The 10,934-nt window shown below is 41.9% G+C and overlaps 1 protein-coding gene across 1 annotated transcript; it reads left to right on the top strand.

The window, feature by feature from the left end:
* Positions 1 to 10,139, top strand: hcrtr2 (hypocretin (orexin) receptor 2; the record flags this gene model as incomplete). The annotated part of the gene is made up of 7 exons (XM_080848573.1): positions 1 to 199; positions 4,563 to 4,741; positions 6,829 to 7,069; positions 8,696 to 8,811; positions 8,964 to 9,184; positions 9,484 to 9,605; positions 9,973 to 10,139. 7 exons carry the CDS (start codon positions 1 to 3, stop codon positions 10,137 to 10,139), a joined length of 1,245 nt encoding a protein of 414 aa, XP_080704699.1.
* Positions 10,140 to 10,934: the final 795 nt, after the last annotated feature.

Genomic DNA, 10,934 nt, shown 5'->3' with positions numbered 1-10,934 from the left:
ATGTCGGGAGGCTCACTTCATTCAGACTTCCAGGAATCCTCCCCACCAACGCCTGATTTTAATACTACGGAAATTCTGCTCTACTCTCACATAGACGAAGATGACATTTGGGAATACTTACAGCCTAAGCACTATGAATGGGTTCTGATCGCGGGATATATCATCGTCTTCTTTGTCTCTCTGATTGGAAACACGCTGGGTAAGTTTTAAAGTTCTTGCATTAATCATTGAGAGCAGCAGAACAATGAAACTCAGTCTTCTAAAGAAAAGGCAGTCAGTGAATCACTCATTAATGCACATGCATTCAAACATATACATTTACATTTCATTGGAGTGCCACAATCATTGATTTCAAAAATGTATGTTCAGGAAAGAAATGCACACCATATGCACACCCTCTCATTGTAAGTGGTTTGACATAAGAAGTTGAGCAAATTCATTTCCACAGGTTTGTGTCCCAGCACATTCAATTTCACTATAGTTCCACGAGTAGTTAGGTGGCCGTGGCACTGATAAATGACACACAGGTTGACGGTTATTGGGCTTGAATGTCAAGCCAATGATGTGATCAACTGCCAATTTGTATAACCATAATGCACATACAGTATGCACACTCAGTTTTACTCTTACTAGTCCCCTTTTAATGAAAGGACTAGGAAATAACCGAACCCAATGACTGAAATAATTAGGAGACTTAAATGTGTGCATCCACACATTTTAAAGACCAATAACAATATGACCAGACAGTATTCTTAGTGCATCGCTTTCCGCGCCATGAAAACGGGCATTGGAATGTTTCGCACCTGTCATGACTTGGATCTTGCAGCAGAAATGGCTGGATTTACAAAAGCATCGTTAGCCTAAGTAGTTCCTAGGTCGTTATCTAACAATTTCAGTGTGTTTCCCCAAAGCATCGTTATGCAAGTAGTACTGGACACGCTCGTAGATGCATGTGTGTAATGGAGTGTGGAGTAGTCGTAGATGTATGTGTGTAGTGGAGTGTGTAGTAGTCGTAGTATGTGTGTAGTGGAGTGTGTAGTAGTCGTAGTATGTGTGTAGTGGAGTGTGTAGTAGTCGTAGTATGTGTGAAGTTGAGTGTGTAGTAGTCGTAGATGTATGTGTGTAGTGGAGTGTGGAGTAGTCGTAGATGTATGTGTGTAGTGGAGTGTGGAGTAGTCGTAGATGTATGTGTGAAGTGGAGTGCGGAGTAGTCGTAGATGTATGTGTGTAATGGAGTGTGTAGTAGACGTAGTATGTGTGAAGTTGAGTGTGGAGTAGTCGTAGATGTATGTGTGTAGTGGAGTGTGTAGTAGTCGTAGTATGTGTGAAGTGGAGTATGGAGTAGTCGTAGATGACGTATGTGTGAAGTAGAGTGTGGAGTAGTCGTAGATGACGTATGTGTGAAGTGAAGTGTGGAGTAGTCGTAGATGACGTATGTGTGAAGTGGAGTGTGGAGTAGTCGTAGATGACGTACGTGTGTAGTGGAGTGTGGAGTAGTCGTAGATGGCCCATAGCTTATTAACTGGGGCCTGTCGCTGGGGTCACAAGCAGGACGTGCAGGGACATTACAACTAACAACACATTTATCAGTGGTATACCAACGGTACAATTAGTGACCTTCAGCTTTAGAAAAAAAATACTATTTTAAGCTTACATAAATATGATTAAACTATGGACCCAAATAATTGGCAAAGTTATGCAATGAGACATTGGGAGGGTTGTTACTGATGCTATTTTATTTAGTTTGTTTTTAGTTTTTATGGGGGGGGGGGGAGGGGGTTCAACTTCCGAACTTCATAGGATATTATCCCCCTTAGTGCAAGCATAATGGTAACAGGGGCAAGAAAACTCCCTGTTAGTCAGGAAGTAACATTAAGTAGAACCACGGCACATAAGGGGGGACCCATCTGCTTGAGGTCGGCCGGTGGAGATAGAAAGGGGGTATGGGGGAGGGTTGTGTGGCAGAAGGGGAAGGGAAACAACAGGTGTTGTACACAGCCTGCATCTGGTAGAGGTACGTTATATAGGTGCATAATATATATAATGTACCTCTACCAAATGCAGACTGTGTACAACACCCACACACACAAACACACACACAAACACACACACACACACACACACACACACACACAAACACACACACACACACACACATGCTAATAATTAAAACATTATATTCCACCATATTCAGATTTGTTTTTCGCATTAGGTGTCAACATATTAAGCTTTGACAAAACAGTTTTGACTGAGGTCCCTTCATGGTAATCATTTTGTGATCGCACCTAATTAATATGTGTAATTCTCAGCATGAAAAAACAACCTAGTCCATTAACTGAGTGCTGCATAGATGTAGCAATTTGGAATGGACACGGTTGATAGTAGTGTAAACTCCACTTTTTTGGGGGTTCGAAGCACACAGCACTGCATGTCAGGATCTTATGATTCCCTGCCACACCTGGGCCACACCTGGGCCAAATCCAGTCCTGATTTATTCCAGAGAGAGAGAGATGCTCCCGGGGAATGTATCCTTGCACGGTCTTCCAGGAGTGCCGCTCACAAGGTTGCCCAATGAATGCAAAGTGGGAGGTACTGCTTTATCCCCTAGGGGGCTCACAGAACTGTGTGGTAAACAGAATTGCTGCCACTGCTCATCAGTTTAGCTCTTCATCTTGGCGGTATCTGTCAATCATCAACCAACATTCTGCAGCTCTACTCGCTTGGCTCTTGTCTTCTTTGCCTTGATACCCAATAGGCATTTGTTTCTCACCCTGGGGCCAAATCTGGTCTACAGTCAGTCACTGCTTTAGACAGTGGGGTCTATTTAGGTAATTCACAGTCGCACAGGTTAGTGCGTTTGTCAACATAAACTGAAAGAGGCTGAAAAAAGGCTCCCCTCCATCCATCCAATCAAACGCCTGTCCACCCAGCTCCATCTCTCACCCACGCTCTTTTATCTTTTGCATCATTGTCATGCAGTAACATAACAGGGATAAAAGAGAGGTTAATTTGCTGTGTCTAGTCCGACCAATATGCACCAGATGTTGATTGACAGTAGGTGTTGCTAGGAACCCTGAGCAGGATAGACTCATTTAATAAACTGCTGCAGCAACTACAACTGCGTCACAAGGAAGTCGTATGAACTAGGGAGTGATTTGAAAGAGTGGTATCTAAGGGAGAAACAACAGTCTTCCCCTTTTTCTCTTTATAAAGTTTCATTTAATTTCATCATGCTCTTCAGCATTTCCTATGCTGATCCAAATAGATAGTGTGGTTGAGGTGTGGATGATTGGGGTCAATTTAACACATTTAAAGGTGGCTGGATTGCTCTTAAACATCCATTCCAGGTAGGTGAAAAGCCAATTAGATGTCCTCTCTTAAAGAGATGGCTGTAGCATGATGAGGTTTAGGACCACGGTTAGTGAAATCTGTGTGGTAAATTTGTGACTCATTTTAAGTAATTTGAAAAAAGGGCCTGACGGTTGAGTGGCATCTCACTTCCTCAGCCAACATTCATCATCGGTTCCAAACCTGTCGTTCTGAAATTTACAATGAAACAGCCTGCCGTTTTCCCCACAACCAGAGAACTCTGAGGCGACATCATTTGTATGAGGCACACATTTCATGGGTGCTTCGAGTCACCTGAAAGCCCAGTGTACCTACGCATGTCGAATCAGTCTGGACATGGCAAACAGATCTGCAGTTCAGTCATGTTGTTTATATGGTGGTGATAAATTTGAATGCTGGATGGAGGCTGTTGCTTTTCTCACAAGACTTCAGATTGACCTTAGGCTGGCCTCAGGCACATGTGAGGCTTTGAGGCTTAGAGATGGACAGGAAATGGGACACAGTGGGCCATACCTCCATATCCATGCTAAACAATTGACGCAAGGTGCTGCATGTTGAGACCAAAATCACATACGGTGAAAAAAAATGAAATGCAAGCCCTGAAATGGACAGACTGGCAAAATGGCAATCATGGCAGCAAAATTCGACACCAATCGCAAGTGATTTTCTTTTTCAGTTTTAAAGTGTTATCTGATCAAGAAACGAATTACCTTTACCTCTTCTCATTCACCCAGCTCTTAATTGCAGGACATTTTAAGACGCCAAACCAAGACCTGGAACAATAGCAATAGCAATCACACAATTAATATCCTTTAGATGAACAGATGGACTTCACTGAATGCATTACCTCTTTGGATTTAAACAGTCTACCATTTAATCTGTCAGTTCATTGTCAAATCCAAGTAATTCTTGATTCAACAGTAATTAATAAATTAAGGAGAATGATATTGCTCTGATTAGGCACAGCAAATATTCAGTATTTTAAATTAAATCTAAATTATAATTTTAAGTCATACAATGGTCTTCAATATCCTGTGAATCAGATACATTTTTCCTCTCAAGTGAAAATAACTCACTGACAGCCTTGTCTTGTTCCTCTCTCTCTCTCTTGCTACGAGTACAAAGCTGCACAATATTAGCTAGCCATGAAATTAACCCAAAGTGAAAGTCTCCCAATTCACACAGAAAGTATAACAGTGCTTGTTTTGTTTCAGTTTGCTTTGCAGTGTGGAAAAATCATCACATGCGCACAGTAACCAACTATTTCATTGTCAACCTCTCCTTTGCGGACATCCTGGTCACCGTCATCTGTCTACCGGCAAGTCTTGTGGTGGACATCACTGAAACATGGTTCTTCGGGAACACCCTTTGTAAAGTGGTTCCATATTTGCAGGTAAAGGCATTGGAATTTCTTTTAAACTCTTCCCTTGTATTTTTTTTTTTTAAATGTGTTACTTTTAGTGGTACTGCCATGCCAATAATCAGGATGTGAAATGTCCTAGGTTACAACTTTTTATTTTTTTCACAGGAATTTTGAAGGGCCGTTGCTTTGCCCTAATTTTTGTCACCACCTCAACGCCCCCTCCCCCTGGATGCATATTCTGCCTATATCACTTGAAACTCTGAAATTGTCAGGGATCATTTACCTGCCGGCACCACGCCCTGGACGCACATTCCGCGATTATTTTATACATACATGAAGTTCTGCAGCCGTAATACTATTTTTTTTTTTAAATAAAACATCTGAGGGGCAACTTCAGTCGAGGAGGGCAAGCGGGCAGTTGCCAGAGCAACCATAGCCCCCTCCTGTGCATGTCCCTGCTAGACAAAATACTTAGGTCTACAGCTTGGACCTATTTTGTACCACATGTGCAAATCCTTGATGTTATCTCTTAAACGTTTGAAACAACAAACAACAGTGTAACTCTCTCAATAGAAGCCCGATAGGCACTAAAGGCTCGATAGGCACTTAGGGATCAATAATGCCATGGTTTCCTCTATGGAAATCAATAGAACTTTATTTTAGGTCTCCAAGTAATGAGCTGAAAGTGCCCTGGTCTTTTGCAACCCACGAACAAAAGAGACAGTTTTATCCCCTTTCTGGCTGAATTGGATGATTGTTTTGTTGTTTAAGATTGCCATTTCTCTGAATGATCGAGGGTTGATTGACAAGGAGAGCTTGAAAATATCAATACTTCCTTGTGACACAAGTCCACATTCAGATCTGTCAACGGAGAGATCCTTGGGTGTCTCTGTTGACATCATAGTCTTGCAAAGTTAATCAAAACAAACAGAGCATTCAATCAGCTTGTGCAATACATTGACAGTATGATGCCAGTTTATAAGATCTGCTTGATCACTGTGGTTATCAGATGTACAGTTACCTTTGGGTCAACAAGCACATCTAATGCAGAAACAATATTTGTTTTATTTAGGGCATGCGTATGTAACCAACTTAATTTTTCACCAACACGATGACTCTATTAAAGATATAAAAATACAACATCAAAACCAGTTGTGTAGATTTGCTGATAATGTGACAGTGACCTACACTAATCACTTTCCATTTCAAATCTGCTCTGAAGATAAATGGCAAATTATAGTTATGTTATTCCCATGGCGCAAGGTTAGAAATTACAGTGTAGAGATTTTGATGTCAGAAACTTTGAAGAGAAACAATACAGTAGTGGGAATCAGTAGGATGGTGTTAGTATGGCAGGACCACAACAGCACAAGGCCTATGGACTGTGAGTAAACTGCAAGTGAAAAGGAGGTCTAACATTGCAACCAGAGAACAAGCTAACTAACTAACTCAGACACGCTGAGACATACACACTCACCAACTAACAAATACACGCACATGAATGATACATCATCATAACGAAAGAAATGACTTACTTGTGGAACTCACTATAATGAACAAGTGAGGTAGCTGTTTACAGAAATTTGACCCGTGCCATGTTTTATAATGACAGGCATAGAATATAATGACCTTTGCTTATTTGATAGTAAACTGACCGTCTGAGTTTGCCACAGCATAGCTTATTCCAGCGGTCATCATGCGCCCTGACAGAAGCACACCAATGTCTGTTAATTCCAACAGATGGGCAGCTGGAATCTAATTCACTACATGCTCTCGGCTAGAAATGTCTACCTTTGCAAGTAAACCGTCCCTGTTAATACTACTACACAGTACATTTTGTACATGTGCAAACATTTGCCATGAAAAGTTTTGTTTCTCATTCAGTCAGTAGGATAAGGTTCTCAACTTGTAGGACACGTTCTCATTACTTTATGTTGATCTATTTTTGTTGTGCATCTTTGATTGCTTCCTTTCTTCCTTCCTTCCCTCTTTCCTCCCTCCCTTCCCTCTCTTTCTTACTATCTTTCTTTCTTTCTTTCTTTCTTTCTTTCTTCCTATCTTTCTTACTTTCTTTCTTTCTTTTGTTCTCGTTAACTTCCCCCCCCCCCTCCTGGCAGACCATCTCTGTGTCCGTCTCTGTCCTGACTCTGAGCTGCATCGCCCAGGACCGCTGGTACGCCATCTGTCACCCGCTCATGTTCAAGAGCACGGCCAAGCGGGCGCGCAAGTCCATCATCCTCATCTGGTTGGTGTCCTGCATCATCATGATCCCCCAGGCCATCGTCATGGAGTGCAGCCAGTTCCCCGAGCTCACCAACAAGACCAGCCTCTTCACCGTGTGTGACGAACACTGGACCGGTGAGGAACTCGCCTCAGGCTTCTACCACCTCTGCAGCACCTACACTGTGCTCTCGGTTTCAGGATGGCTTCACTGAGATTATGGGTTCATCAGCACCTACACTGTGCTGTCTGTTTCAGGATGGCTTCACTGAGATTATGGGTTCATCAGCACCTACACTGTGCTGTCTGTTTCAGGATGGCTTCACTGAGATTATGGGTTCAATCAGCAGTGAAGTGACCTGTGGTATATCAGAGGGTGATCACAGCCATGCGCACAAGAGTCAAGTTTTCGATATTGTCTAGATGTGCAGTTGAAGAGGTTAACTTTAACAAATCAAGATGCTAGGCATATAAACTTGATCCAGGCGTCTGCTGTCACGGCTGTGTTGTCAGTTTCACTCAGCTTCACTTGAGCCTCGGCCGCAGAACAGGGCTTAACTATCAGCTCAGGGGCCTATGGCAAATTTGAAGAGGTGAAAGCTAAGCTGGGCATCCAAAGAACCTCATAAAAATAAAGCAGTCTTCGAAAGATATAGCAGACATCAAGCAGATGGACTCCACGTCCGAGGGAATAGTTATTTCTGCCACTCATTGACACCCAAGAGACTGCAAGGCAGACCGGAAAGATCCATGTTGATCTTCCATTCCTCTTTTACATACAGCCTTTAGAAGTATATTGGAGATATCGTTCAGGCTATCAGGCGAGAGGCAAGTCACCTTGTTGTAGAAATTAGCATGTGTGACATCTGTCAGAATATCAGTTTCCCGTGGAGATAGGACCCAAGATTACACAAAGTGATTCGTAACTCGAAAAAACGTTTTCCTCCATTTCTATCAATTCAAAGGATTAATAAATATCCAAATGCTGAAGCTATTATGACTCAGTGACAGGCTATTTCAGTTTCAGCCATTGACAGTTGGCACAAAATGAACCAATTTTCAGCAGTGAAGCCAATTTTCAGCAAAGGAATCCTGAATTGATTCAACCTATGACAAAGACATTCACACAAAATAACCTTTTATGGTAGCAGTCTTCAGACAGTATTCTCTGTAAGAGCTAGCCACTATTAAGCGAATACAAGCTCCCCAAAAAAAATTCCCTGAAACCGTATCAAACGCCTTGTCTGACAATAATTACAGCATATGAACTTGAAAAATCGAAACCAGACAGCATTGGGTTTGCTTTAGGATCGTATGTGGAATAATGTGAAAAAAGTTCTTTTCATGTTGTTGCTCTGAGGTAGTCATTAAACTGAAAGTGTTGAGAGTCTGAGCAATAATTCATAAAAGATAGCTTGCTAAATAGTAATTAGCCCTTCTAAGGAAAAGTACAAATACAATAATTTCATATTAGTAAAGAGTGCTCCTTGCATCTGAGCACCACTTACTAACTGCAAATCTAATAGAATTATTTTCTACGAAGGTGGCATGATGTCTCATTAAATAACTAACTGGCAAAAAAACCTCTTCTCTGTTGTTGACATAACTGAAAAATAGATACCTGGGGTGAAGAAAAAAATAATTTCAGAAAAATCAATGTAACGCAGCTGCTAGGTAGGCAACAAAGACACCAGTGGTAATGCTGTTGTATTGTGTGGTACGCTTCCCTGATTGATTCATTCATTTTCTTTCTCTCCATCACAGGTGAAATCTACCCCAAGGTCTACCACACCTGTTTTTTTATCATCACATACTTTGCTCCTCTGTGCCTCATGGTCCTGGCGTACATCCAAATTTGCCACAAGCTTTGGTGTCAGCAGGTACGGTGTTTGAGAGTATGCCAGAATCAAAAGCTCTGGGCCTTAAGAGTGTCCAAATGTATCTGTAAAGAAGCACAGTTTTGAAAGCAGAAAACTCAGTGAGTGTCTAAACTTGGCTTTACCCCCCCCCCCCCACTTCTTTTTTTGAACAGATTCCAGGAACGTCTTCAGGAGTGCAAAGGAAGTGGCACTCGTTGCAGTGTACCACCTTAGCGTCGGGCTCTGGTCCATCTGTCAAGGTGAAAACCAGCACGGTGACGGCAGAGGTCAAGCAGGTGAAAGCCCGGCGGAAGACCGCTCGCATGCTGATCGTGGTCCTGATGGTGTTCGCACTCTGCTACCTGCCTATCAGCATCCTCAATGTCATGAAGAGGTTGGTTGACTGCTCGGGTGGTTGGTTGATTAAATAGCAATACCATGCTAAGTGACTTCTAGATGCTGAGAATGAACATAGGAGTGTTTACATGAGTCTTCAGAGTGCTTTGTGGTCGTGAAATACCATTTCTCTGCTCGAATCCATGTCCCAGGGAGCAGTGTACAGCTTAAGTCATCTTCACAGCTTGATTCGCAGTGTGATTAAGTTGGGTGTCAGATTCAGGTGGGCCGTTCACAGGTTGCAGTTACACCCTAAAATACTGTATGTTCACTCCTCTGCGTGTTTTTCTTTTTCAGGGTTTTTGGGGCATTTGAATATACAAACAACAGAGAAGCTGTGTATGCCTGGTTTACCATCTCCCACTGGCTGATATATGCAAACAGTGCAGCAAATCCCATCGTTTATAATTTTCTCAGTGGTGAGTTCAATTTTTTCTGGCATGCGCTGTCCTGCAGACATTAGCCCCCTCTACTGGACACAACAGTGCATTACAGTCCAAGCTGTTCGCCATACCATCTGTAACCGTTGCTATAAGGAAGGTTCTCTACAAAAAAAAGAGACTTCAAAGCTTCATTGTTAATTCTTCAGAAGAGTCCCCAGTAATTATTTCCAGTATTCCCTCTTAATTATCTCATGGACATTTTAGTTTTTCCTTTGCCTTGAAAGAACTGTGTTAAGTATGGAAGGTCTGAGCTTTAAGATAAATTGACCAGACATATTTAGCTATTCTGTGGTTCAAAGAGCACCCCCCAAGCCTTTATTTTTTTCCTTGGTTGTTCCCGCAGCTAAATTTCGTGAGGAGTTTAAAGCAGCATTCTCTTGCCACTGCTACGGTCGCCAGCAGAGCGGAGGGAAGCAGCGCGCGAGGGCGACGGCCAGCACAGGGAGTCGAAAATCCCTCTCCACACAAACGAGCCACCTCGACAGTGTCATATCTGACCATGTGCTGTAGGTCTGGCAGCGAGGGACAGTGAGGATGGCGGAGGACATTGTGCAGAACTACACAATATCACTCTCAGATGTGAGGCAAGACATTGAGACTAGCGTGGATATGGAGTGGAAGAATGAGTCTGCATTTTTTTGAATGACTAAATTCACAAAATGATGCATTTGGCAGGAAGGGTGAATACATAAATAGATACATAATACTGTAAATAGATAAATACATATTTTACCACGTTTTGTCCACCGCATCCAGTATATAATGACCTGCTGATGAAAACAAATACAGTAGGTAATAAATAAACAGTGGGATGTGGTTAAAAGGCATTTGTAGTTTTTTGACAAATTCAGAGAAATTATAGGTTAGCATCCGGATAGATGCTGCACAGACAACAAGCAAAACATAGACAATGTCTTAATTTGTGATTTTCTGTTTTGATTCCAAGTTTATTTGCTGAGAGATATGATATACTGTATATGTTGTATTTTATGTTCGGTAGACATTTGTTGGAAATGATTGTGTGGAGACATAGGCACAGCATGTTTCTCATTTCCAATGCAGACACTTCAAGCAGAAGAACCAAAAGAATAGCCAGCAGAAAAGCAAGACTTGGACATTTAGCTCGTCATTTCCTATGTCCTATTTATGGTATATTTTTTTTTAAGGCTCGTAGTTATTTCTTATGAGCATTATATGTTTATAATTAATAGAAGCACACCCATGTCATGGCTAGAGCTACAGTGTGTCTTTGATTGCTGGGAGTACAATAATGTCTTATATGAGATCAGAATTTTATGTTTTGTT

This window comes from Sprattus sprattus (genome assembly GCF_963457725.1).
Source record: "Sprattus sprattus genome assembly, chromosome: 12".
NCBI classification, from domain to species: domain Eukaryota; kingdom Metazoa; phylum Chordata; class Actinopteri; order Clupeiformes; family Clupeidae; genus Sprattus; species Sprattus sprattus.
The sequence above is the reverse complement of the archived record's forward strand: the minus strand, read 5'-3'. Positions and strand labels throughout refer to the sequence as shown.